At 41.7% G+C, this 27,975-nt stretch overlaps 1 protein-coding gene across 2 annotated transcripts; it reads right to left on the bottom strand.

Moving 5' to 3' along the window:
* Nucleotides 1-54: 54 nt before the first annotated feature.
* pla2g4ab (phospholipase A2, group IVAb (cytosolic, calcium-dependent)) lies at nucleotides 55-27,454 on the bottom strand. Of its 2 annotated transcripts, none has more exons than XM_005938507.3 (19): nucleotides 27,184-27,454; nucleotides 24,951-25,064; nucleotides 23,707-23,788; nucleotides 23,380-23,528; nucleotides 22,729-22,842; nucleotides 21,838-21,875; nucleotides 21,201-21,333; nucleotides 16,341-16,477; nucleotides 15,759-15,981; nucleotides 15,373-15,487; nucleotides 13,194-13,331; nucleotides 12,873-12,962; nucleotides 10,139-10,201; nucleotides 8,866-8,996; nucleotides 8,634-8,742; nucleotides 8,063-8,247; nucleotides 7,801-7,990; nucleotides 7,101-7,258; nucleotides 55-6,002 (listed from the first exon to the last, which is right to left on the bottom strand). In XM_005938507.3, the coding sequence occupies exons 2-19, from the start codon at nucleotides 24,972-24,974 to the stop codon at nucleotides 5,844-5,846; spliced, it is 2,238 nt and encodes a 745-aa protein (XP_005938569.1). In that variant the 5' UTR covers nucleotides 24,975-25,064; nucleotides 27,184-27,454; the 3' UTR covers nucleotides 55-5,843. The 2 variants fall into 2 exon arrangements, with proteins under 2 accessions (XP_005938569.1, XP_042083275.1); XM_042227341.1 differs by lacking the exon at nucleotides 27,184-27,454 and adding an exon at nucleotides 26,597-27,177.
* Between the last annotated feature and the right edge of the window lie 521 nt (nucleotides 27,455-27,975).

Below are 27,975 nucleotides of genomic sequence, written 5' to 3'. Positions count from 1 at the left end.
ACCCATTCACACACTGGTGATGGCAGCTACATTGTAGCCACAGCCGCCCCGGGGCGCACTGACAGAGGCGAGGGTGAGGATACAGCCTCACAGAGGGCATTTCTGTTCATCTGCCAATTAACAAACCTGTGAAAAAGTTCCACATGGAGTCCCTTTTGTGCTGTGCAGGCTCTAAGGAAGAGGTGAAACTTGAAACGTTCTCTGAAAAGATGCCGATACAGAGCTTTTAGACTCTGGGCAAATCTGTTGGGAATCTGGCCAGGTGCTTCCGTGCCAGAGGAAAGGACTAACAGAATAGCAAACTATCCTAAGCACTTAATTAGTACTCTCACACAAGGGGAATATTGCTTTTGGATGATGATTTAATTGGGGAATGTAATAATTTAGCGGGGGCTTTGTTGGAGCAGGTCTCCAAGTTTTAGAGGATCTGTGTGGTTTTCTTTATCATGCAGGTCAAAGGGAATCGTTTTGTCACGTTTTGTAACATCACTACTTTGACATTTATTGGTTAACATCATTCGATATTTGGTACGGGTCCTCAAATCACATTTTCAAATCAAAACAGTCCTCTCTGACTGAAAAACTGAGATTTAAAGGAAATCGCTGCATCGGTGTGTATTCCCCTCTTCCTGGAACCAAAAATTCCCATTGCATTAGGTAATTCTTTCACATAGACGATTTCTTTAGTAAAAGGAAGTCGTGAGCGATCAAGGAAGTCTGGGACTGGCCACTGGTCTATTTACCTCCACCGAAAATGATTAATCTCACATACTGTTAGGTAACTATAAACAAAGCAGACATGTAGAGATGTCATTGCATTTTATAAACTACAGTACTTACCAAGGAGTCAAAAATGGTTCTTACAGATAAATTATTACAAAAAACTGATTTAAAAAGTGGGACATTGTTTTCTGTGATGTAAGAGACTACGTAAGCATCTGCAGTTTTTAAAATTCACGAGCCTTTTTTGTACCTTTTTTTTTTATTTCAGATGTGTAATCTCCAAGCCCAAATCAAGACAATCCTATCTGATTTGGGCTTGTAGAAATAACACAGATTGTATTATCTGTTCTCAGAAGTTAGAACGCTGGCTCCAGTTTTTCAAAGGGTGTGTGAGCACTAACTGATCTTTATCCATCCATTTGTTTTCTGTCACTTATGTGAGTTCGGGTATGGGGCAGCAGTCTGAGCAGAGGAGACCAGACTTCCCTCACCCCGGAAACCTCTTGCAGCTTGTCTGAAGGAGAAACCAAGTTGTTCCCAAGCCAGCTGAGACATGGAACCTCTCAGGATGCATCCCAATCAGCATTTGACATCAGTAACTGCTCATGCCAATTGCAGCGGTTCTACTAGGAATCCGTCTCTAATGACCAAGCTCTCCCAATCTCTAATGGACAGCCCAGTCATTAGGAAACTCACTAATCAGAGCTCTTGACCACAGGTGAAGATAGGAATGCAGATTGACGATAAATCAACAGCTTCACTTTTACACTCAGCCAAACCATTGCAGTCGTCGCTTCTGGATAAGCTCTTCCATCGAGGCCTGCTGATTACACTGACCACGTTTCGCGCTGTTGCCGAGATGGTCACGAAGGGACACTGGGAAAATCTGATGCAAACAGTGCATTTGGAAGACCTCGAGCTTGTTGAGGTCATGTTTGAGGATGACCCGGGTCAAAGATCCATAGAGAAGAATGGGCAATACTAGTATGTGGGACAGGTGGATTTTGATGATGAGGGTGACGTTTGTCTTCTTCCAGATGCACCAATGGAGGTAGGCCTGACAGCTGTTGAATCCACTTTCTTTTCCTGCACCAGAGAGCCAAGGTATTTGAATTGTTAGATTTACATGCCTTCAAGATACACGGTGGCTGGCGATCCACCAGTAGTAAGGACTTCTGTCTTCTCAGCACTGATCTTGAGGCCATATGGTTGAGCATGTTGGGCAACGTCACATAGGATGTCTGTAGCCTTGTCATGCGTGAACATCAAGTCAGTTGAAGATTGGTCATCGGCGAACTCGATTCCACGGCGGCGGCCGTTGAAGGTCCTGCGCATAATTGCATCGATCATGAGGTTGAAGAACCGACTGGATGGGCGAACCCACACACACTATCAAATATCCTTTAGAGGACAAAGAGCAGGTCCACTGTTCCACGACCAGGACAAAAACCACAATGTTGGTCCTACATCCAAAGTCTGGCTAGTGGATGGACAATGAACTGGCATGGTGCAATCGCCCAATAGTTGAAGCACACCCTCCAGTTACTTCTTTATATGGAAAATAATACAAATGCATTCCTTTTGGTTTGTTTAACATGTCACAGTTAAAATGCTCTATACTGCTGAAAACGGTCTGTTTCGTTAGGATTTGGGGTTTCTTGTGATGCCAGTCAATACAAGCTGATTTTTCAGGTATCAATATGGTGGTATAATAGCTACACATTTTCATTACACTCTTTGTATATGACCACTTTCAGAGGAGCGCAGCCCGTTCTCATTCCCGAGGCGTAATATACTGACGATTTGTCAAGTCCTCTGGCGTTCCCGAGGAACACAAAAGGTGACCGTCCCCATTCTTATGCTCCGCGCCGGGTTATGGATGAAATCCAGTAGAATGATGCTCCTGCGGTAACACAGATTCCAGCCATGTATTCCAGCCCTAACCCTCACCTCAACCAGCACTTTAATGACGTTACATAGTGTTTTCCAAGCGATTTAAGGAAAATGAATGTACATGTATAGATTCATTTCAAACGGTTGTCATGTTTCCTCATTTTTTCAATCTCGTAATCTAGTGACGTGTTGGGTGCCCGGAAGCGTAATATATCGATGCTTTGGGGGTGAAAACACGTTGTATCCGAAGCTGAAGTTAATGACGCTGTGTGGGATCATGTTGACAGAGGAAAAAAGACAGCCAACATCCAAAGAAGAGCTCTGAACATCCTTCAAATATTCCTGAAGACTACTCAAAGAAATGACAAGTCATCTACCTCAGAGAATTCCGTCTGTGTTGAAGAATAAGGCGGTCATATCAAATACTGTATTTCAATTTAATAAACTGCTGAACCCATTTTCAATTTGCCTCCGACATCCACACACATTAATACTCTGACGCAGTTCTTTTTAAATACAAGCCAAACTAAAGCAGGTCATGGTTGAACCTGAACCTTGAACTTTGACCTCAGCTGCTGTGTTTTTTCAGGAGGGGGCTCACGGATGAGGAAAGAGTCTCAACTATTTAAACAGAAAAGATTACACATGAGATAAATTCTCTTTTATTAATCTCATTTAACAATGCACATAAACATTATGTATGTTATGTTTTGCCAGTCATAATACAGAAATGTTTTATACACTACAGCTGACCATTTAGGATCTTGTAACATGTAAACATGGTCATAGGTGGCCGAATATATATAGTAAAATATGAGAGGGGGGGAAGAAATAATCAAAGTTAAAGTAAAACAATATGTAAAATATGAAAAGGTTAATGGCAGAACTCGACAGGATGTCTTCATAAGATAGTCGATGCTATTTTAACATTTATGGGGAAACACAATCACTCACTTTCTTAAAAGTAGCCCTGATACAATGACACCGCATTCACCCTATGGTTATAGCCAGCAGCAGGTTAGCTTCGCTTAAATTAATTTGACATTAATCTGCAAAAAAACCCCAAACCTCTAAACAAGTTTTATGTAAGGCTTTCGAACAAACAACTCTTATCTTGTGGCTCACTCTCACAGCTCACTTTGCAATCATCTCTGCTCTTACCAAGTAGCTCTTTTTTAGCAACAACAACAAGAGATAAGCACCCATTAAAAACAGGAACAGCAGAGTGATAAGCGCCAAGAGGAACATGCTTTTTAACACACGCAGAGAACATTTAGCAGCCAGAAATGTCTCCCAGGAGTTGGTAGAGACACAACAATGATGGTGGTAGTATCCACAGTCCCCTGGCTCAGCAGTTCAGTAGTTATTTCTGGACTACTGAATAAATGAAATGATGTAAATGAGTTAGACCAAACCCACTTTTAGAAGTTGGCCTTCATTTTCATTCAAGTGTTGGGACTAAATCATAGCTGTGAAGGTAACACAATGACAAAGTGTCCACAGACAGACACACACTTTGCAATAGTTTCTCCTACAGTAGGGATCACCAGAACCAGATTTAGCCTTGATGTGACGCACTGCCAGGTCAATGGACTCTGTGCTGAGGCAAGAAAAGCCGTCCAGCGATTACTAAAAGCTCAACAGTTAAGTAACTTTTTAGCCCATTTTCTGTCTTTGTGCTGTGTTGTACCTGACTGCTAATTATTCACTTATAAGCCTTTACAGTACATAAATATAATGCTGTCAATCTTCTCATCTGATTCAACAAGAGAAAGTAAAAAACTGCTGCTATCCAAAACCATTTTTTCTAAAAGAACAACAGAAATGAGGAAATGCTTACAGCTATTAAAAAAATGCAACTACACAAACAAACAGGAAAAAAACACCTGATAGAAATCAGCTAAAAATAAAAAAAGCATGTTGCAAAAGTTTCGTGGTTTCATCTTGCAGCAAAACTGCAAACGACTCTGTTTTGTTTTCTCGGTTTCTTTCCAACAACCTCGGCTGAAACGTAAGAGCGTGAGGGCCGGAAGTGTCCGGTGTAAAATTCCCCTGCTCCGCGTGCAGCCTCTGGGCCCCTGCAGGTGTAGGTGTAGTGTGTCTGATTTCAGGCCTCCACTGCTGCAGGTGTAGGTGTAGTGTGTAAAATTCCACTGTGTGCTGCCACTAGGGAACACCTTTCAGCTGTGGGCAGGTCTCGTGATCGCGCCCTCACTTTGACCTAAGCTGCAGCTCACTGTTGAAAAGATCCGGCAGCAAGCTGGGTTTGTTGGGAGGCAGGGGGACAAACACTGTGTTTAAAAAGAAAAAGCACCCTGAAACCATGGAGTCAGGACACAGAACCGGATGAGAGAAGGAGCAGGGCCGTTTCCATGGCATCCAGTTTTGTTTTTCCAAAGTGGCTTTAATATGAGGCACTCCCTAGAGGGGAGCAGGGAGTGCTCCTACGCTGTAGGTGGGTAAACATCACTGGGATGTTTGAGGTATCCAGAGGGGGGTGCACTTGGAGTGTTTAGAAGTTGCCATCAAACAAAACCAATGGTTACCGATAATATCCCCATCCATGTTTTCAAACAAGCTTGCATGTTTAGACAAGCCATCCGGTAATAAAAAAAAAAGAGGTGATTTGCATGCTCTGTTGTCACACGTTCAGTGTGGAAAGAGCTCAGCTCACAAAAAGACGCAGTGCAGGAACGGCTTCCTGCGGTGTGTCCGTTCACACAGCTCAGTGTTTAGAAACGTCCACACACAGCTCTGAGATCCAAATGCAGTCTCCTCACCGACATTTGGGAATGTTGCAAGAAAATGTAAGTGAAGTGAAGTGAATGAGCATGTGAGTTTAAAACAGACACAATAAACAAAATTGTAGTTTGGGTTGCTCAGTGGATATGGAACCAATTCACTCACATTGCACTGTTTGGTTCATTTTCTAGTCTGTCTCTCACAGCCTGCAGGGAAAGCACCTATCAGCTGTTTGTGGCCAGCAGTCACTATAGTGCACGTAAGCCCAGGTGAAAGCTGTATATGAATGAAATAATATCATATCATGTAACATCCAGCTTCCTTGCAGTAGCCCTTTATCAGAAACCATATCAAACCCAGAGCAAAACAAAAGCATCTCTATTACACAAAGAAAAGATCAGCATGAGAGCATTTTCCAAAAAGAAAATGCTTCGTTCTAAGGTGAAAACATAATCCCCCAAAAGCCCTGAAGTCTTAGACCGAAGCTACTGGCTATTATTCCCAAGGTGATTCACAGGCTTTCCTTGATGATCTCGTTTGAGAATCTTCTTTTTTGGGATCTCACTGAGGGCGAAAGGACGAGAGACGCTCGAGGGATTGTCCTTACGAGACGCGATGCAGTCCTTGATGGCTTCTTTAATAACCTGCAGGGAGGGGGACAAAGTCCATATTGTAATCTCATATGGAACAAATGCTGCTACATTAAATTCAAAGAGCGATATTTAAAAAAGGTTAAAAAGCCAAATAGCTGAGGGAGTAATGTCTGATGAGCCAGTAAGGAGTACAAAATATAGTAGAGTAAAAGCAGCATGACATGGAAATACTTGAAAGATGTAAAAGTACATTAAAATTCAGCAAAGTTCTATAGCGGTGGGGGAATCATATTTTGGGGGGCTGGTGCCACCCCATGCCCACCTGGATACGCCCCTGACAAGTGTAGAGTTAGTATTTAACCCAATTATTTGGGAAACATCATCATTTAGTAATTAGTTAATATTTGTCAATTAATAAATGATCCAAAGTTAGTGGATTACATAGGCTTAGGTTTATTACCGATTTATGTTCACTAATCATTTCATCCCCCCAACTGTGTAAACCTGTATGAGGTTCTCACTACACATCCCCAGAGCTCAGCTGGTGACACTTTAACGATGTAAAAATGAGTAAGTCCAGGAAATTTCTGTCTTGCACTTTCATATGAATCAGTGTCGGTGGGCAGATTTGTTTTATATTAACCATGAATGTCAGAGGTTTTATCAGTACGTTTCCAAATATTAGCACTGCTGGCTGACTGGGCTCAAAATGCTGGAGCCTAGCATCGGAAAATATCTTGAGTGGCAGCATAAGTCTGTCTGCATCACCTGACCACCCAGTGCAATCAAAGAGGCTGAACCCTTACTCAACATAGTTACTCAGAAGTTAGCAAGTGAAAGTCAGCCTGACGTCACATAAATGACACACCTTTAGAGAATTAGTTTAGGCCTGTACTATCCGTTTTTGACTGTGACGAAATTTCTAATGTTGCACAATCAAAATGCGAGTAGACTCAATCCAAAATTTCCCCTCTGACAACACTAAGAATGAACAGCTGAGGAAATGAATGAACAGCAGTTGGCCAATAACAAACCTGTTCACGAATCACTTAATCTACCGATGCCTGTAAGCCTTATGAAAACATCCACAGTGATAGGCTCAACAGGTAACACTGTGCTACACCAGTTTTGCAGCAGCGCTAAACTGACCTCCAGGTTGTTGAGAGTGTTGAACTCCATCAGGTCATGAAGCTGGATGAAAGCTTCGTTGGAGTATTGGAAGTTGAAGGTGGAGTACGGTGTCTCGGTGTCGTCAAAAATGTCAAAATCGGCCAGCTCCTTCTCCTTCTCAGTCTCCCTGGGAACGCCTGATATTTAACAACAACAAGAGTTGGGGCACTTTTCAGTTCAACCATGTATGTAATACTGTTCATTGCTGAACTGATACCGGATGTAATAGTTATGGTATACTGCGATTCTTCTCCGTTTGAGTGCAAAACCATAAACAGACTCTGTTTATCTGAATGGATGACCTATTTAATGTAAAGGACGTGCAGTGGAGATGAGGTAATAGTGTTTGTTTGCATGGCTTCTGATATATGACCTGTTTATACATATGGTCCGCCTACTGAGGCGAGAGATTTCCTTCTAGCACCTGACTCCCCCAGGAACCATATTTCACTTGGGTCATAAAAAAGACGGAATTCGTAGTTTACTGTAAGCACACACATACTCAAAGGGAGGATGGGAAGATGGTTTCTATTGGGGTCACTCAGAGGAGGTGCCTAACATCTGGCTGCTGACTGAATATGGTCAATTTCCCCCAGTCCAGCTTTGACGAAGAGATGCCTCATGTGCCACAACAGTGAAATTTTACCCCCACATAACCTCCACATACAGTCATACTTACCAGGCGCTTTGAATTTCCTGAAGTTGATGTTGACGAGGACAAAGTGGATGACCGTCGGGCAGTTCTTTTCACCGCTCTTTGGTTTGAAGACGTAGCATTCCTTCAGACCTTCACGGTCAAAGACTTTGGGGTCGATCTTGGGGAATGGCAGCTTGTTCATTCTAGCCCATTTCTCAGCGAGGAGAAGCTCCTGTGAGATGCAAATCCTGTTAGACTTGCTGTTTACATGAATCATTTATGACCACAAAAAGTCCCGTTTTACCTTGAACGGAGGGCTTGAGTCACTCGGTCGAGCTGAAAAGTCAAAGGAGATGATGAGGTCGACGCCGCGCTGCGAGCGCAGGATAAGGGGGTAGGGAAGGTTGTAGGTCAGGCCGCTGTCCACTACGTGGATCTTCTTGCTCTTCACATCCAGAGGCTCGTAGATTCGATCGAACTCATCGGGATCTGAGCAATGAAAAATTTTATTCTTCCTGACTCACCGAGCAAATTGTTTCGTTTGGTACTTGTCCTTTACTGGAAGTAGGACCGCATATTTTTTTTCATACATTTACAAATACAAATATTATTTGAATTAAACAACTTAAAGAGATCGTGTAAGCCACGACTTCCCTCAGCTGTGAACTGTGAAGCTTTCATTAAATTTATTTCTATAGACAGAGATGTGTGATATTTTCAGCAACCAAAGATATTTGTGCAGTTTTCCAAAAGTCGTGATGGAGATTGGGTGAAGTTGAGTCAGCAGAGAAAGTATACTAAGGTTATGTTTGATTACAGCCCTCACTGCATTAACATACACATTTATTAAACTGTGATCAATGTATTATTCTTGCCTGTGACAGCATCCACCTCCTCTTCAGGTGTCATAGCGTGTGTTATCTCAAGTAATGGAGAGAATGGCATGTTGGTGTTCAGGTTCAGGCCCAACATGAAGTTATGCACCTGGAAAATGATGACAAGGGGGGATTAGGACAGCGAGCGATGCAAGCCTGTTGTAAATACTAACGCAGGAAGACTCGACTCACGCATACGTGTATGCATAATGCATTGAATATATTCGTGTACCTTTCCAGCACGACCCTCCCTTGTGTTGAACAAAGCAGAGTCGCCCAAGACTGACGTGAACATACGCTGAACCCAGCTGGCCTGAGCGGTGCGATGAAACTCCTCCTCTGCCTCCTGGTTTTCTGTCCCACCTAAAAACCAAAGTAACCCCAGGTGGAATATGCAAAGGTGGTTAATCTAATGCATCATGTCCACAAAAGTAATTAAAAACAGATACATTTCAACAAAATACATGATTTTGCATTGTTGCATAAATGTGCTAAAACTGTGTTAACATGTTGCACGAAAAGTACAAAAACATTTTTTATGGGTATTGATTCATTCCAAATCTGGAATTGTTTTAAATGTTCTTGTACGCACGACATCAATTGAAATTTATTGATGCAGTGCCAATCAAGGTGCTTTTCACTGTAATGTAAAGACCCTACAATTTTAGAGAGAACACCAACAATCAGTACTGTCCGCTTGGCGACAGTGGGAAGGAAGAACTCCATTTTACAGAAGCTCCTCCCTGAGCTTGGTTCTGACGTGCTCAGAGAGGGGCAGCGGGAAAGATTTCAGACCTGTTTTTCTTTTGTTTTGCACTTTTGTATTGTTAAACCCAAGACTGACAGCATGACAAGCATTCTTTCCACCATTCAAAAGAAAATGAAACCCAGTAGAAAAATACGTCATTAATGTGTCAGAGCAGCAAATATTCAATAAGCTGAAATATGTAAAGGAATATGGACACTTAAGATGCTTGTAGGCAATTTAAAAAAAACTATCACAACATCTTTCTTATCTAGTTTTATTTCATCTTCAGTGTCACTTGAAACAAACACTGTTGTTGGTTTTGTTTGTACCCTTATAATCCACCCACCCATTCTCTCTCCACCTCTTCCTCTTTGTCTATATATAGCTGTTTCTAAAAATTCACTCAGGGCGTAGTGCAAACACTTCTTCAAGAAGGAAGAAAAGGCAATTACGTGAATATTTACATAAATGTTTGGCTTCAATCATCAAAGTCAGACCCTGAATAAAAACAAAATAAATAAAAACAATGCAAACTCTGGCTGTTGGATAGCGGCAGAAAAGCACGCCGATCAGCACTTTATCGCGATCTGACCTCGGCAGCTGTTCCCATGCAGTTGCAAAACACCGACGAAATTTGCACCATTACCACAAACTTTCACAACGTCTCAAGGGGTTCAACTTTTGCTCAAACATTTCAATGTGTCAACCAGTGTGCTGAACCTAATTTTTTCTCCATCAAAAGGAACGCCGAGTTCACCTTTGCGTGGCTCGTCGTCGTCCAGGGTGTCTTCTCCAACGATGTGCTGTGGTTTGATCTGCTCTGTAGGACACGAGGCAACATTTGTTAATTTGATTAATATACACGGCAAAACTGCATCTAAACTTTTGTTTAATCATGCAACTTTACAGAACTTAAGTCAAACAAAGAAAGATCTGACACAAGCGAGCACCTGTTACTAATGCATTCTTTAGTAAGGTGGAGACGCTTTTGCACAACCAACACATTGTGAGAGTGCGTCTCAATGTAAAAGGTCACCCTAACATGTGCAATCAAGAAAATCGAGTCATCTCACCAGGCAAAAGAACCTGATGCCTTTCCGCTGTTGCGTTAACATTACATAAACACTCAAAGAGTCCCATGATAAATAGTGAGAAAAAAATGAGGTTGGGAATACCTGCTAGGTGCGAGAAAATAATTCTAAACAAAACAAATTCAAGTGTGACACATGACTGTGACATGACTCAGACATGACTGAACGCCTGTGTCAGTGGGAGACTGCGCTGTGGAAGTTATTTCAGCGGCCGGCGGAGCTCACGGGCGCGTCACTGCAACCCCCCCTGGCTTCTGCTCCGCGGCTGCTGAGTGAGCCCTCATCTGGGACTCTCCTCAGCTCTTACTGGGACAGTGGCGCGGCTGCCCCTCTGTTGGTCTTCCTTGGTCTCTTGTGTTCTGGGGGCCTCTGGATGTCTGGAGTTTTGATCTCCTCCATACCTGCTTCATACCCTGGAGGACGGGGCTGTGGCCCCCCCACACTCCCTAGCAGATCGTTACATGGAGAAACCTTTGGAATACAAGCGCGCTGATCCACACAGGTATGCACACGGGTGTTCACTGCTCGTAGACCCAAATTACACCTTTCTTGGCTGCTACTTCGAAGCACATCTGTCCTGCGTGCTGCACAACAACATTGAATATTTAGTATTTACTGCTGTTTACACTTAGCTAGATTAATGCGATGGTGTTGTGTTTAGTATGTTGCTTTGTTTTTGTTTTTTTGTCTTTTTTTGCTTGTTTTCTATTCTTCTCTCAACAGGTGATCCAGGAGATTTTTATTTTTTTTCTCCCCCCCTTTCTCACTGTCCCTCTCCCCTTCTGTTTTTCCTTTCCTTCCTCTTTCTTTCTCCCTTTCCTATCTCTCACTCATGTCTGTCCCGTCTGTAACATCTGAAAATAAAATATAATAAATAATAAAAACAAAGATCGACCAAATGGACCAATACGGCAATGCCACGATGATCCATTTGGCAAAGTAAATCCATTGGGTATCCTTGTTGGTCTTCAGACAACAATTCTGATGGCTAAAGAACCAAATGGGACAGGCAGAAAAAAAAAAAAAAAAAAAAAAAAAAAGGGGTTATTTCAGCAGCAGATGCTCATACCAAAACAAAGAGATTATCTAAAAAATGAAAACATAAACTAATGCAAAGTAGCCAGCTAACCATGACTAAAAGCACCAATTTCAGATTACGTTCAGTAAATCTGTATAAAATAAGTAGCGTGTTTTCCTCACTTTTAGGCTCACTTAAAATCCTTTAATTTTCTCAAAAATCGACAGTGCTTATAATCCGCTACAAAGCTGCAACACTTGACGGATTGTCGGAGCATTACGGCTGCCGTAGTCAGGAGCCTCAAGGTGTAATCTGGGTCCTAAACTCTGCTTCAGGTCCCAAAGTCAAACGAACACTGCGGCATCACTGAGAGTTAAAAACTGTCTAAATTCTTTCATCTTTAATAAAATGATCAGCGTTGCTGCTTTACCAGGTGTAACAATTAAGTTTAACATCCAGGCATCCATGAAAACAGAATTTATTACATTTAACAGAGTTAGAAGTTAGCAGGAAGTTAGCTCGCTAGCTTCCACCTAAACATGATATAGCATGTTCTGACTGAGAGATTTCTGAAAAATTCAAACGTACAGCTCTGCTGATCACTTCCAACATAAATGAAGACAGAAAACTAAACAGCAGTGACGTTTGTAGGGTTACTGAAGTTGGGCTAGCTGGTATATAATGATGTGCTACGTGATCGCTAGCGACACAGCTATGTTAGCATAGCATAAACACAGTGAAGCTGGAGGATGAACGCTAACTTTTTTCCACTCGATAAAAGTTAACTGAGGGTTCCTGATGGTTAGGGACAAATGCAATCGCATGGCAGGATGCTGTAAACGGACCAAACTTCAGTCAGGAGAACAACTGAGATAATCCATCCACAATACGAGGTTAGTCATTAATATACTGCAACAACATGGGAATAGAGCAGCTGCAGAGAATTCAACATTAATGAATCAATGGTACGGAAGTGGAGGAAGCAAGAAGAATGAGCTGAGTAAAGTTTGACTTATCTGACTGTTTTGTTTTGATTAATGCGCCTTCTGGTCCGAAAAATACGGTACTGTCACATATACTGTGTGGACGATTTGTATTTCATTTCTACATGGAAGCTTATGCTTTTAAAATAAGAAATAACATTTCGATTCTTATCGTTTCTCGAGTACTCCAATTTTTACTTCTTTTATAATACTTGATTTAAAATAAGTGCTTGGAATGTGCACATCTACAATTAAAATTCTGTCTGCTGACTAAACCCATTTATCTGACGCCCTCTGATCGGCAGATGAATCTGCCTTGCGGCAAAATTATCGGGTCACTTTCTGGGTTATTTAGCACTTGTATTGTTCAGTCCAAACAAACAGAATGAAAAATATTACCTAACTCCTCCTCCATGGTGCTGCCACCAGCTCTGTCCTTGACCCCTAGCACTCTGTTGAACAGAATTGAGAAGGCACTTCCCCACACACCTAAAAAAAACATAAAAAACATGTCAGGTTTGAATCTTGTATCTATTGTATCTACTTGTACCTGTTGCTCCTGAACGCCTCAGATCAGAAAACCTCTGAAATGTCTGCTTTTATAGATGTGCTCACATTCGTTGACCCTTTTATTTCCTCGGGAAGCAATAAGGGAAGCTTGTAAGTCCTGTGGAAAACCTTTCTTTTTTGTATGACTGCAGATGAAAACATGTTTCTCACCCATCAGAAAATGAAGAGGGTTTTCCTCGTACTTCTTCACAACAGTTCCCATGAAGAACTTGCTTCCAAATAGGTCAGGGGTCATGAAGGTGCCATACTTTGCCATCCCAATTTCATACGGGCTAAACTCCACCCAGTCTGCAGGTTGAAATCCCAGTGTTATGGTCACAATAAGGAACACACAATAGTAATACTGCATTGCATAATTGCATTGTGCACTCTGACACAGGCTACATTGTTGGATAAAAATGTCATGCATGGAAATAAACCTTACATATACTTGACAATGCCTTGCTTACAATTAACAGAACCAGCTGCCAAACAATTAATACTGTCCCTGCGTCACGCTGCCAACACATCCGATGGGAATTTGACACAGTTTACACAGTTTGCTGCCCTTTAAGAGATGGCCATCTTTAAGTCACCGCTCAGGGATAACACTTCCCAACGTCAACAGGAAAAAAACATGTTCGCTTTGCATGTCTGCACATGTCAAAGTCGCACGCTCGCCCACACACCATCTCTCTCACAAAAAGACGTCGTCAAAGATTAACACACAGTTCTCATTTTGAGCTACTGGTCATCAACAGTAGGCACAACTTCCCTTTCCTGTCAAAACACTCTCAGTTTATTATATCACTGACTTCACATTATATTGGAACATTCCTGTCAGAATCTGGTCCATGTTGGTGAGACTGCAAGAGATGATTTCCAAGGTTTTACAGAAATGATGCCACCGTTCTCCTTTTCTACTCAAAGATGCCTGAACATGGGTACGTTCTGGCCGTAAAGGGATGTGCACGGATGAATACTCCAAGAGTTTCTTGAGAATGTCTGTGGAGTGATTCTCGGTATTACAATAATCTTTCTCTGAGCTTGAACCTGTCTGGGCATTCTGCTCTGAACTCGCTCATCAACAGGATGCTTCTATCTGCATTTACTGGATGGGTGTTGTTTTCCTATTGCTTTTTGGAGCCAAAACCAAAACTAATTTTGTGCCCCGGGGCCCACAAACCCCGCTTTGAAACAGACTCGGGAGAGGAGAGACTCTTCGTGGCGTGTTTATACACCAACCTGATGTAACATGTCGTTATGACATATTGGTAACTGCTTTTACAGACACGTATTCGCCCATAAATAGCCACTGAAGGGAACACAGACATACAAATGGACGCATACTCTCACGGTGACACTACTCAGACCTCGGAAACCTCAACAATCGCAGCTTATTTCACATCTCGCTTCAGTTGGCAGCCAGGAATTTTCTACTGAAATTGTCATTGGAGATTTTAGATGAGCAGATAAAAGAGAAAAACAAGTTTTATCTTACTTTCAATCTTACTTTTAAAGATCTGATAAACGACTGATGATGGAAAACACGTAAATCTAGACTGGCAGCAGGTTTGGCCTTGCCCTTATGCGTATCAAAGTGCCACTGAACAATATATTCATTTTTTTATAAACCTGCTGTAACAAACGACGTGGATGTAGTCGGTTTCCTACACACTCACACTGAGATGCCGTGAAGAAGGCTGTCTGTGTATGTCATTGTTTCCTGCCTGCGTGGACCGCTGAATGTATTTATTGTTAAAATAGCTGAAAGGCAGTTTGTAATCCAAAACTCAGCCGCCCACGACAATTTAGATTTGTGAACAGAAGCACAAACATTTCCTCGATAAACAGTTTGACGGCGTGATGGAATTCGGTGAACGCGGATAGGAAGAGTTTGTTCTTGCTAAGCATCAGAAAAGTCTAAACTTGAAAGCGAAACATGATCAGAATGTTTATTTTCACAGTTTTATTTAGAAGAATTTCAGTGTTTCAGGAAGTTTTCTGTAATACTAGTAGAGAGTGTATATTCAGAGATGAGTCCAAGATTGCGTGGGAGCTATATTAGAATTTAGGAAGTACTGTACAACATTTTGTACAGTACAAACTCCCACGTCACTGACCACAGGGCTTTCATTAGATGACAGCCAACCACATCTTGCCACATGTTCTTTATGGTAGCAGACAGGGATTATATGGAAATGTACCGCTCACTTATTTTGCATGTGGCTTCAGTCATCGTATCATGTACTCATGATATATGGATATGCAAAATATTGTTTTGAAGGATTTAGGATACATAATGTAACGTATGACACCTGCAGGTGTCAAACAGAAGAGACATATTTACCTGCAAACATGAGCTCAGAAACATCCGGTTTGACATGCAGACATGTGAAAAGAGGAAGCGGACACTGGGCTTGGTTTATTTTCTCCTGGATGTCGCTTAGCTTGATGCCCATTCTCTTGTAGGAGAGAACACTCAGTGTTAATCATGTGAACACCAAGTTTTACACGTCAGTCATAAGATTCAGATTTCTATCTCAATATGACTGCACAGTTATGTGACACTAAAAGAAGAACGATAAACTCGGATGGCAGTTCGAAGAAAAGAGAAGAAGTGGCAGATGGATTTAAAGGGAAGGAACTGACTAACTTACTGGTAAAAAAAAAATCAGACATGGGAATATGGAGTGTTGTCAGCATTAAAACAAAGAGCACATACGAGGTTCTTACCGAGGGTATAAGTGTCTCTCCTATGAGCATACCAAAGATATCTGCAAAAGTAACCGGCTGTCCTGAGGCCTTTTTGGTCCACAGGGCCTGGATATAGTGGGTGATGTGCTGGGGCATCAACAGCCTAAGTGGGTTACTGCTAACTCTCTTCATCAACTCACTGTTGATGTCCTTCGGGCCCTTATTTGGAAAGTCAGGGTTGGAGTAGAGAGTTGACATGTACCTGCAGGAGTAAAGAGGGAGGAAGTTAACACAGATGCCATGTCAGTTAATACATGTTTTAACAATATACCTCTTTATGAGGTTTATGCAGGTACTTTACTTGTAAGGAAGTTAAATCCACTAAGTCGTGGAGACAGAAATAAGCCAGAGGTGCCTGCTTGAAGACTTCATACCAGCAGGGGAAGGGTGGAAAGTTTGCCAGAGCAGGGAGGAGCAACACCGAGGAAGAATTAGGAAATAAAACGAGAGAGAAACGTAGCAGTGGCAAAAAATGTGTAAAAATGAAAAGGTGTCTTTAGAAATAGGTCAGACAGAGGCAGGGTGCAAAGGAAACAAAGAGGAGGTGAAATAAAAACAGACCATGTGGATCCAGAGAGGCCAGCAATATATGTGGTACAGTCGAGGACCCCGGACTCAAACAGGGCCTTCATAACGCCCGAAAACCCCACCATGGCGCGGAAACCGCCTCCTGACCCGGCTATGGCTATCACTGGCACCTGTAAAATACACACACAGACACACACAGACACACACACACACACACACACACACACAGTAACAGTCATAAAAGGAAGGAGACAGGGCCATGCTTACTCACACCTTTGTTACAGAATAAATGACAGCGGCTATGAGTCTCAACTTCATTCTTTCATCTTGAGTAATTTCCTTTTGCCATCTCTATGGGCAGCAGCTTGCTGATTGCATCATGGCTTTGCAGCGTTTTCTGACTGGTAGATTTGCAGCTTTTCAAAAATGCAATTGTGCAACATTGCTTCTTTTTCCAGTCTGCATGGTCATTTCTGAATTACAAAGTCACTGTGGAGGAATTGTTGTGGCACGGTGGAAGGCATGGAACTGGATATCTCATTCCTCTGGAGCTTCCGTCACATGTTAGAAACATGAACAGACGTGGGCCTAAGGCATCGAGCCAAAACCACACCACTGGGAAAGCTAGTGCAGCTCAGAGTACTGGAGCTGTATGAGGCTTGTCTTTTACTTCCTGGTGTGAGAATTGTTGAGGTGTTATTTTAAATTTGAGAATGCAGAGTGTCAAAAGCTGCACCACGGTCATGAATTTAGAAAGCCAGCAGATCTGAAAGTCAGCACCAAGCACGAATACCCTCCCTAAAGTCAGCACACTCACCACGCTTTGTGCTATTTGGTACTAATGAAACCGACCTCAAGGGAGGTAACAATTGCACAATGAGTCCAGATTTCACATCCATCATTCCTATCAGCCAAAAATATACAATTGGAAATAGAATAGAATAGAATAGAATAGAATAGAATAGAATAGAATAGAATAGAATAGAATAATTCTTTAACTGTCCCACAAGGGGAAATTTGGTTGTGTCAGCAGAAAAAACACACACATATAAACAGAACAGGACACAGAACAGAAACACATTTTTTACATATTTACATAATGGATAATAGTTACCAAAGCAGAGTACTGTACAGTTATTAAAATTAGAGTACAGATAAGTGGCAAACCCAGGTTGTAGTGTGCAAACAGAGCAGGATACTGAAAGATGTTTAAATAGTTAAGAATATTTAGAATAACTGGAAATGTGCAGATTGTGCGTTGTACCTGTCTGTGCATTAAAAAGTAGACATGTAACTTCCAATAAGTTAGTGTATATATGAACTGAGAAAAGTAATGTGCAAGTTATGCCAGTAGAACTTGTTACAGCACTGATGTAAACATCTATGTTTGTTGGGAGCAGTTTTGATTGTACAGTCTGACGGCTGCAGGGAGAAAATGTCATCTTACAGCAGAACACTGTAGAGTAGGGCTGTGCGATATGACCAAAATCTCATATCCCGATATAAGAATTCTATCGTCCCGGTAACGATATAAATCACAAAAGTGTAACATTTTCTGTAAGTTCTGTGAATCTCGGGCAGCTCGACTTGTGTGAAGTGTTTCCAGCTGCGCGTCATGTAGCTGGAGTCGAGTGTTTTAGCCGATGCATGAAACTATACATTTTTAGATATAAGTTGTAACGCCGCCATTTTCTTTGTGAGTGTTTATTACACGGCGTGCTGCGGGGAAAAGCCTGTTCTAACGTCTAAGGTCTGTTTTTTAGCACCTGGCGGCTCTTTTTTACTTCTCATCCGTAAATAATCTGCTCTTTCACGTGATTCAATTTATTTTGAAAAGTCTCAACAGGATCTTGAGCTTTATTGTGAAAGGTTTATGTGGAACATAAACAAGCGGACACGCGATGGTTTTACCGTCGTTGTTGCTAACGACAACGCATAAAAACAGTCGCTTGTTCGTCTGTAGTGTGGTTATATTAAATATAAGAGAAAGAGAGAACTTTAAGAAATTAATATAACCACTACAGTGACCATCAGAACCATGAACAAATATTGCCGTAAACAGTTTATTTTGCGACACCACGAAACAAACGATAGCGTAAAATGAAACATAGACGTTTTTATATCGTCATCGATATATATCGTTATATCGAACAGCCCTACTGTAGAGATCCCTTGAACGGCAGTTCTCTGAGCCAAAATGACTGGTCGGATTGCTTTGAGTTGATGGGAAGCCAACAGTAACTCAATAACCAGTCGTTACAACCAGTATGCGCAGAAGAGCATCTGCGTATAGACAACACGTGAAATCTTGAAGCAGATGGGGTACAACAGCAGAAGACCACACTGAGTGCCACTTCTGTCAGATAAGAACCGAAAACTGAAGCTACAATTCAAATGGGATTATCAAAATTGTGGGGTGCCCCAGGGCTCAATCCTTGGCCCTCTTCTTTCTCCATTATACCTGCTCCCTTTGGGGTCTATTTTTAGAAAACACGAAATATCCTTTCACTGCTACGCAGACAACTGCCAAATTGATTTGCCTTTAGCACCAAATGGCCCAGGCTCCATCCAAATCCTTTTGAACTGCCTCGAAGATGTCAAAGCTTGGATGGCTCTGAACTTTTTGAGTTTCAATGAGAGTAAAACGGAGGTGATTGTATTTAGACCTAATAATATTTCATGCAACCCGCTTGTAAATTGTGGTTGGCTAGGGTCTTATATCAAGCAGCATGTGACAAACTTGGGAGTCATTATGGACTCAGATTTTAAATTGGACAAACATATTAGTTCAGTGTTGCAAAAAAGCTTTTTCCAGCTGAGGCAAATAGCAAAGCTGAAGCCAGTTTTGTCAAGACGTGACATGGAGAAGGTAATACATGCCTGTATTTCAACTCGGCTTGACTACTGTAATGCACTTTATGTTGGAGTCAGCCAAGGGTCTCTTGCTCGCCTTCAGCTCGTTCAAAATGCTGCTGCCCGCCTCTTGACTGGTGCCCACAGGCATGAACATGTAACACCTGTTCTGTCTTCTCTTCATTGGCTTCCTGTTCATGACAGAATTAATTTCAAAGTCCTAACACTGGTTTATAAATGCCTTAATGGTCTTGCTCCCCCATATCTTTCCGAGTTACTTCAGCTTTATATTCCTTCACGGACCCTCAGATCAGCTGACCAGCTGCTGTTGGTTGTCCCAAAATCAAGGCTCAAACATAGAGGAGAACGAGCATTTTCAATTATTCGTTTTTAAATGTGCTATATAAAAGAATTAGATTTGGATTTGGTGGTGTCAGGATGTGGGGGATATTTTCTTGGCACACCAGAGCATACCACAGTATTGACTCTGACCACATCCGCCCCTTTATGACTACGTTGTATCCATCTTCGGATGGCTGCTTCTAGCAAGATAACGCTCCCACATTTGAAACTGGTTTCTTGAACATAACAGGAAGTTCACTGCACCCAATGGCCTCCAAAGTCACCAGATGTCAGTCCAGTAGATCACCTGTCTTGTGTCAACAGTTCAGGTTGCTGGTGGTGTTGTATGATGTGGGTAGAATTTTCATGACACACTTTGGCCCCTTAACACCAAGAGAGCATCATTTAAATGCCACAGCCTATCTGAGCATCGTAACCAACCATGTCCCCCCCTTTATTAGCACAGTGCAGCAAAGGGGTGTTCACTACACCCAAATAGCTTCCACAGTCAACAGGTGTCAATCCAATAGAGCATGTTTGGATGCTGGTGGTGTGGAAGATAGATGCGCAGCCAACAGCAGCAACTGTGTTATTCTGTCATGTCCATATGGACCAAATGGACCAGCACTTTGTTGAACCTCTGAGAGCAAACGGGTGTCGAACCCAGAGTATATATAATGTTATGTTTTGAGCTTGCCCCTCCCCATAAGACACTCAGTATAGCAATGTCTTTATGCAGCTCGATCATCCAGGTAAGTAAATCCCAAAAGGTTGATTCTGTTCATCTGGACGTAGCGTTTTCAGTGGGAGAAACGTTTTGTCATCCAAGTGTCTCAGAAGCGAAAACGCTTGTGATCCTGTATGTGACAGGAGTATCGAAACATTTGAGACACATTTCTAAACACTGTGTCTCTGTGGCTTTTAAACCGCAAAACACACTGCACCAAAAATTGGTCCACCCCAAGGATTGGTTCCCCTGACACAAACAGAGTAATGCAGTGTACGCTGTTAAGTACCAGGCATGATTTATACATCGAGGAAACCAAGGAGGCCATTTAGGTGAAAAGGGAAAGACCATCTCTGAATCGAGGAGGGGGGCCTAAGGGTACATTTCACCATTGTACAGTGCTGTGATTGCAGCCATTTCTCAACTCTCTGTGAATGGTACTCAAGGCCATTGATCAGTGGTTGTTGATCAATGGTGATGACAATTTGCATATTAATGATCAAGAAATTGACCTCCCAGCCCAGTGTTCATTCAGTGGGTGGTTTCAGTCATTATGCAAATGTACTGTTTATAAGGTTGAGGAAACCTGCAGTCAGCTGAGACTGAAGAAGTCACCTGGATGAGTAACCAAACATTTCTCCCACTGAAAACGTCCAGATGAACAGAATCACCTTTTGGGACTCAGTATAGCGTGTACACAGTGCTGAAAGTAAACCAGAGCATTCAGACTGACACTGAGACTGTGGTGGGTGCAGATTCTGAAGCATCATTAAGCTCCAAACAATTCGCTGCCATAATGAAAAATATGATCAAAGTATCTATATAACAGCTTCACTTCATTCCAAAAGGCTTTTTTGCACACAAATGATCAAGACTAAACATCAGGTTATTCCACAGTTCAGCACCGACACTGTTTTACTTTTAGCAAAGTTTGCATGTAAAATGTGTGTTAAAAGGACTTTGATCCACACCTCTTCTGGGTGACAAGGATCCTCAGTGCGTAGCAGCTTCTTGATGCCGAGCATCACCTTTTCTCGACGGGCTTCTCTAAATTGCTTCTCCTTGTCACAAAGGGTGTGGCTGAACCGCAGGTCCAGGTTTGTACTGCAGATAAAAGCAACAAGAGGGAAGATCACCAAAGCAGTCCCAGGGAAGCAGCACCGGAAACACGTGTTTCACAGTTTGTATTTAGAGGCCGAGATAGGCTGTGATCTCTTAATAACACTACTGATAATGCTGAAACTGATGGTGATGTGATTTGGGGGATATCTGATGGAGAACACAACCACAAATAGTCATGGCCTCAAGGAATTCATTACACACTCTTTTTTCACTGAATTTCCTCTCAAACATTCAATTTTTTCTTTGAAATCCTCCCACAATTGTGCGATCAAAATTCTCATTAATCTTATTGTTAGAATGACTCAGCTCACATTTGCTGAATCGTGCTGCACCTACTTTCTAGTTTTAACCTATGGTATGCTTCAGGGGAGTTTCTGCAGTTTCAAACCTGCAATAATTCTGAAGAGCTCAGTTTGATTTTAGGTTAAACAGTAAATGTTGCTGTGAAACAAAATAAAACTATTTGATTTTGAAGGTATTACATACCAGATCTCCAGTGACATCTCTAAGTGCACTTTGGTTGCCTGTCAAAATAATTAAATATGTGGTTATTATACATTATTTAATTGTGGTTGAGGGCAAGAAATAAACACAGAAACACAACTGATCCCTTTAAAGTCTCTTGGAAATACATATTGTACTTTTCTATTGTGATTTGTAACAAAAAAACCTTACAAGGTTACTTTGCTGATACTTTGTAGCCTCCATACTCGTTTAATGCGAAATCTGCCTCTGTGGCCATACACTGACACTTCTTTTAGGACATTAACAAAATATCAAATTAAAATATTAGGTCCTTATCTTCTTCCAGCAGCTTTTTTTCAGGGCTGATATGCTCTTCAAGGCAGTCTTTCTGTGGATCTCTGGACCACTTCCAACACTCACGCTGCTTGTAAATTACTCTATGGAAATTTAGCTATGTCTATATTCATGTGAAGAACATAGAGTTCAAAGTTGACCCGTAAGCGAACGTGAAGTCCTGCATCAAACTTTTTGTTTTCAAGCAGTTTAAGCTCAAAGAATCCAACTTTTTCGAGGTGCACAGAAGACACTTGTCTTTAGCTGTGCGCACAATTAAATTAGATTAGTGTAACAATGAAAGCTTTTAGCGCAAACTTCTGAGGCATGAGGAGCAGAAAATTGAGCCAGACTATGTTTTTTGCTCTACTTGCCACTTCATCCACTTCCATGTGGTCAGAACAAGACTTCTATAAAGTAATGTAGACATAGCAGCCGTGCTGAAAAAGATCTAGAGGCGCACAAGAAGATGCCCCTAATTCAGATTGGGTTTTTTATGTTTTTAGACGAACCTCTTACATGATTGCTTATAACATCATGACGATAAATAATGAAAGTCGGACAAATTAACTTTCTTACTTTGCCAATGAGGAACACCTCCGTCTTTGTCTGGCCCACATTGAGTTTGGAGATTTCAAAGGATGCTGTCCCAAGCGTCTCATCCATCACGTAGTTGGCATCCATTAATGTTAACTGTTGGGCATAAACAACAGCAGTTTATACTCAAATAGAAATTGTGGCCGGTGTTCACGTCTTCCAACTGGCTAGTTTTGTCGATTAGTTAAACTGATTATGACTTAGACGTTATATGCCGATTGCCTTCACAAACATGGAAGGACCTCACCGACTTCGAGCGTAGTGCTGTAACAGCGTCGGACCAAATTGTGCCAACTGTAAACGGTGTTATTAGAAAGTAGAAACATTTAGAAACTATGGAAACTCAGCCTTGATGTGGCAGACCGCATAAAGTCACCGACCTTAGCAGTCGACTTTAAAAGTCACCTCATGACATGATTTTCCATTAGTCATGGATGTAAATATGTAGGCAGCTTGAGTAGCTTACCCCAAACTAACACTTGAGTCAGTCAAAGGCTAGATTTTAGGATAACATTAACATATCACCTCATGGCGAGCTACAAGTGTTAGGCTGTGTTTATGTGGGATTGCGCTCCATGACATCACTTCTTGTCATCCTGTGCTGCGCTCTGTTACAGTAAATGCAGGTCTAACCTCCAGAACGTTGTGCTGGTTGGGGTCTAATATGAAATGAAAGGTCTCGTTCCATTTTGGATTGATGTCGTTGTCTATGTGCTTGGTCCTCCTTCTGCTTTCAGGAGCCGTCGGGATGAAAATCTCCACATACGGGTCTGGAGTGTCCACTGGGCGCACAAACAAGTTCCACAGGGTTACTACACAGCCGAAAACCAACCTCAAAATAACCATCATCAAGTGCTTTTGTATTTCTTTTGCTGTAAATGTACATGGATTAGATTCCAACGATATGAAGGAAAGCATGGTAATATGTGACTGTAAGGCAAAAATGATATGAGCACTTACGCAGGTCGCCCAGCGCTCCCTTGGTGACGTTCTGAGCTCGAACTACAGTCACTGTGAATTTGTGAGAAAACTGCTGCTCCACCTGCAATTTGGACATTCAGAGTTCAGTCTCACTTCATTGCTTCATGAGAAAAAAATCACATCAGCCATGCTGAGAATGAAAAATGAACACATCCAGATGACACAGCCAACAGTTGGCTGCACTGCAGCATGACGTACACTGGTTCAGTGAAGTCTGGCGTGCCCCAAGTGAGAGCATCATTGAGAACATCTGGATTTTTTGGAACTCTCTAGTTAAGGATGCACTTCCCAGCTGTGTTCACACTGTGCTACGACAGCTTTCTCCTTATATTTTGACAGTACTGCAAAATTTGTAGCCCTTTCCCAAATACTGTGACTCTAATAAATACTGATGAGCATTTAATGGGCCCGTACTGTAAACCATTTATATATTTTACAGCAACCCTTTCACCTCAGTTTCCCTTTTGCTACATTGTCGTATCCCTGAAAGTTTGGTCGCGCACTGTTAAAGAAAGTTAAAGTATTGGATTCTGTTCAATACGACTACTTGAAGGTCCCAACAGTGTTCTTTGTCATTTCTAGATATCAGATATCTCCAATCTCACAGAATAGATTTTGTTTTGAATTTCTGTGTGTTGCAGTGCAGTTTGATATTGTGACTATTTAAGATTTCCTGTTTCTGGCAGCCTTTTACACACTTTAAAATTATTTTTAAAAACCCAAAAAGACAAATAGTTTTCAACGACATTTGCAAATCTCTAAAACAGGAAGTGCTGTGAGACTTTTTTGCGGCTTTAAAATAGCTCCCCTCTCACCCCTTCTTGTTGAAAGGGCTGCTTGTTCAGTTTTTCCTCTACAACACTGTGAGCTTAATTATTTTATGATTATGGTGCTAAATAAATGAAATTTACCTGGAATTACGTGATAAAAACTCAGACGTCACACTGATCAAATATTATGCATATTTTTCCTTTAAACCAACCCTTTCAAACTTGTCTTCCACCAAAATGGAAATGAAAATGGCCTTGACGTTGACACGCTCATTGTTATACTTACACCCAAGGCTGTGGCTTGCGATAAGAGGGAAATTTTTTAATACCAGTGAACTAAGAACTTCCACAGAATTATTTGTGTCACAGTTGATGCCAAAGGAATCTGTCCACTTTTGTTTTGGCCTCACTCTTATTTACAGTTATGTAAACACGCACTGTGTCGACACTCACAATTATATTGGAAGCCATTGTCATATGAGGTGAGCAACTCGCAGGAAAGCCTTCGTCAAGATGTGAACTTTAGGTCAAGGGAACATATCTGTCACAAACTGCAGCACAGACAGCCTGAAATATGAAACAAAGAAGTGCAAACAAAGGGTTAGAGTTTGAACAGGCGGAAAAAAACATCATATTTAAACTGTGATGCAAACGACAACAAAATACTGGCATAATTACAGCTTTACTTTTAGCCAGAGATGCAGCAAATGGACATATTATATGGCGTTATTTTTGTGCCACTATTCTGAGCACACGTACAAAGTTTGCAGGTGCAAGTGTTGCATTTTGAGGAGAACAGGGCTGATTGGAGACCAAAACAGCCAATCAGATTTTTTTGCATCCAAGTCTGTGATTGGCTGGTTTTGTGGCACAAATATAACGGTGTACAGAAAGAGTTGAGCGCGCACGGGCAGAAATGTTGAGAGCGCGAGCAACACATTGCGAGCGAGCGCAAATGCAAAAACTGAGCGAGAGGGGCTGCTGTTGTGTGTGTGTGTGTGTGTGTGTGTGTGTGTGTGTGTGTGTGTGTGTCTGTGTGTGTGTGTGTGTGTGTGTGTGTGTGTGTGTGTGTGTGTGGATAATAGCACTGAAATACATTTTTTGCACGCAGCAATGAATTTTGTTCACTCAAATTCAGCTTTTCTTCGCTCAAAATAAATTTCTCCTCAAAATGCAACACTTGCACCTGCAAACTTTTTACGTGCGCTCAGAATAGTGGCACAAAAATAACTCCATAATATGACAGTATCTCTTAAAAGGGTGCCTTTCCTAAACAAAACACATTTTTTTTATAGTGCACTGGAATTTTTTAAAAACAAGTAGCTTCGCAAATACCAGTGAAGTCTTTTACATCTTGGCAGGGGTAAAGGGAAGTGTGCTGAGCTACAAAACCCCGATAAGAGGACTGGAAATGGGGTGTGTGTGTGTGTGTGTGTGTGTGTGTGTGTGTGTGTGTGTGTGTGTGTGTGTGTGTGTGTGTGTGTGTGTGTTCACCACAAGCGTATGTTAAGAGAACGAGAAAATATGACGGTAAAGGGAGGAGGGTCTTCCCTGAATAAATGCGGTTCGTTCAACATGCTGGACGACAAAATGTAAAGCTTAGTGCGCATTTGCAGAATAGGTGGCACGGTGGCTATTTTTAGCAACCCGAACTCTTTCTCTGTGATGTCTGAAAACCATATCTTGATAAGAAATTTGCATAGATATGTGCATGTCTATGTGTGCGAGTGTACAACTGATAGCATATGAAGGTCACCAGCCTTTTCTCTGCTGCTCACCAAAGTGTGTAATTACTGAGAGGACTGAGAGCACGTAGAGCGTCTGTGTGTTCACAGAAGCGGTCACGTACTTTGCATCAGTGGTCCAACTTCTGACGGTGCCAGTTCACGCTGCCCTTGTTCCGCTGCTGCATACAATAGGCGCATGCAGAGCTCTGCAAGTGTGCCAGCTTCAGCAAAGCGCCGCGTGGCAGCACATTTTCATATGAGGATGCAGAACGTAAGAGAGACTTGCAGCAACGGACTATAATGCAAAACAGCTGCCGCAACTGTGGCTTTCAGCGGAGCACAGTCAGGATCCTCCTGAGGGAGTGTGCTCACCTGAGCCACACAAGGAGCAGGTCGAAGACTCACTTCAGTGAATCACTGTGCGTGTCTCCAGAGAAAGATTACGTCGAGGAGTCACTGCAATTGAATTCTTATAAGGCTTAGAGGCTTCACGCAAAACTTATCATTAGGCACTGCTAAGAGGCTTTACATTATTCTTATTAGCCCGGCAGATTAAGGGCAGATCAAACAAGGATCGATGATGTTATGAGTGCGCTACATGCGATGCTGAGTAATGTTAGTCCTACTAAGGCAGTAAAGATGTGGTGGATACTATGAATTTGCACTTATATAAACATGACACATGATATAAAATATCTATGAAGGTAGTTCATAATAAACATAATAATAATCATTATTAAGTTCAGTTTTATTCAGTTTTACTTGTGTATCCCTGCAGTGATCGGTCCTATTTAAACTGGCCTGTGAGTTTCCTTGTCTTCGGCGTTGCGTAAAAAGTAAGCCTTTGCTGTTTAACCCATTCGGAGCAAAGGCTCAGACCTCCTCCTTTAAACTGCGCCCACACCCGTTTGTTAAAACACAACAATGTGTCTAAAAAAGGAAAGGAAATATCCACGTACCTCAGCAGGCGCATGCTATCAGCTCACAGTAAATGTCTCATACTGTAACGCCAAAAGCTCAGGAGGTGGAGAGGAGGTGCTACCGTACCCGGCAGTGAGCACTGTCGTAGCTTGTTACGTTCGCGTCGAGAGAGAAAAAAACTACCGGAAGACAATAAAAATACAGCGGGGTTCAAATGGCCGCTGGTTTTAAAGAGTGATGGTCAGGATTCTTTTAATAGGAAATTTCCGAGTAGCAGTCAGACTGTCTGTGACTCAGATTTTGAGACTTGAGCTAGAGCTCTCCAAATGTGCACGATGAGCAACCGCAAGGTGGCATCTGTGGCTGAAGCTCAAGAAAGTTTGTGAAAGAGACCAACTTCATTTTTTCTGTCTTTTACATTTTTCCGAAGATGTGCTTTGAGCCATGTGACTATTTACTGATTTAGGTGATGATTCATTTAATTCAGTGAAATTCAATTCAAGGAAAAAAGAGTTTTATATGTTCACTTTAAAAAAAAAAGTACAAGTTTGTGAATCTCTCTGGAGATGATTCACAAACTTGTAATTTTTTATCAATCAAAGAGTACTCGAGTATTTGTACTTATCATTTCTCCATGTTTGTTCATAGGATTTATAGAGGCTATAGATATTAAATCCCCCCTGTCGTGGTAATACGTTGTGTAAACCAGTAAATATTATTAGACATTAATTAAAATCACAGCTTCCGGTTTTTATGGGGACAAAAAACAAACAAAAACGCATACAATTAGTTAATTTAAGGCTGTAGCACTGAAGGAGTGAGAATAGAAA

The sequence above is a fragment of the Haplochromis burtoni genome, unplaced genomic scaffold (genome assembly GCF_018398535.1).
Source record: "Haplochromis burtoni strain Fernald_Lab_line unplaced genomic scaffold, NCSU_Asbu1 Contig_256, whole genome shotgun sequence".
In the NCBI taxonomy this organism is placed as follows: Eukaryota; Metazoa; Chordata; class Actinopteri; order Cichliformes; family Cichlidae; genus Haplochromis; species Haplochromis burtoni.
Note: the sequence above shows the minus strand (reverse complement) of the source record. Positions and strands in the feature narration are given on the sequence as shown.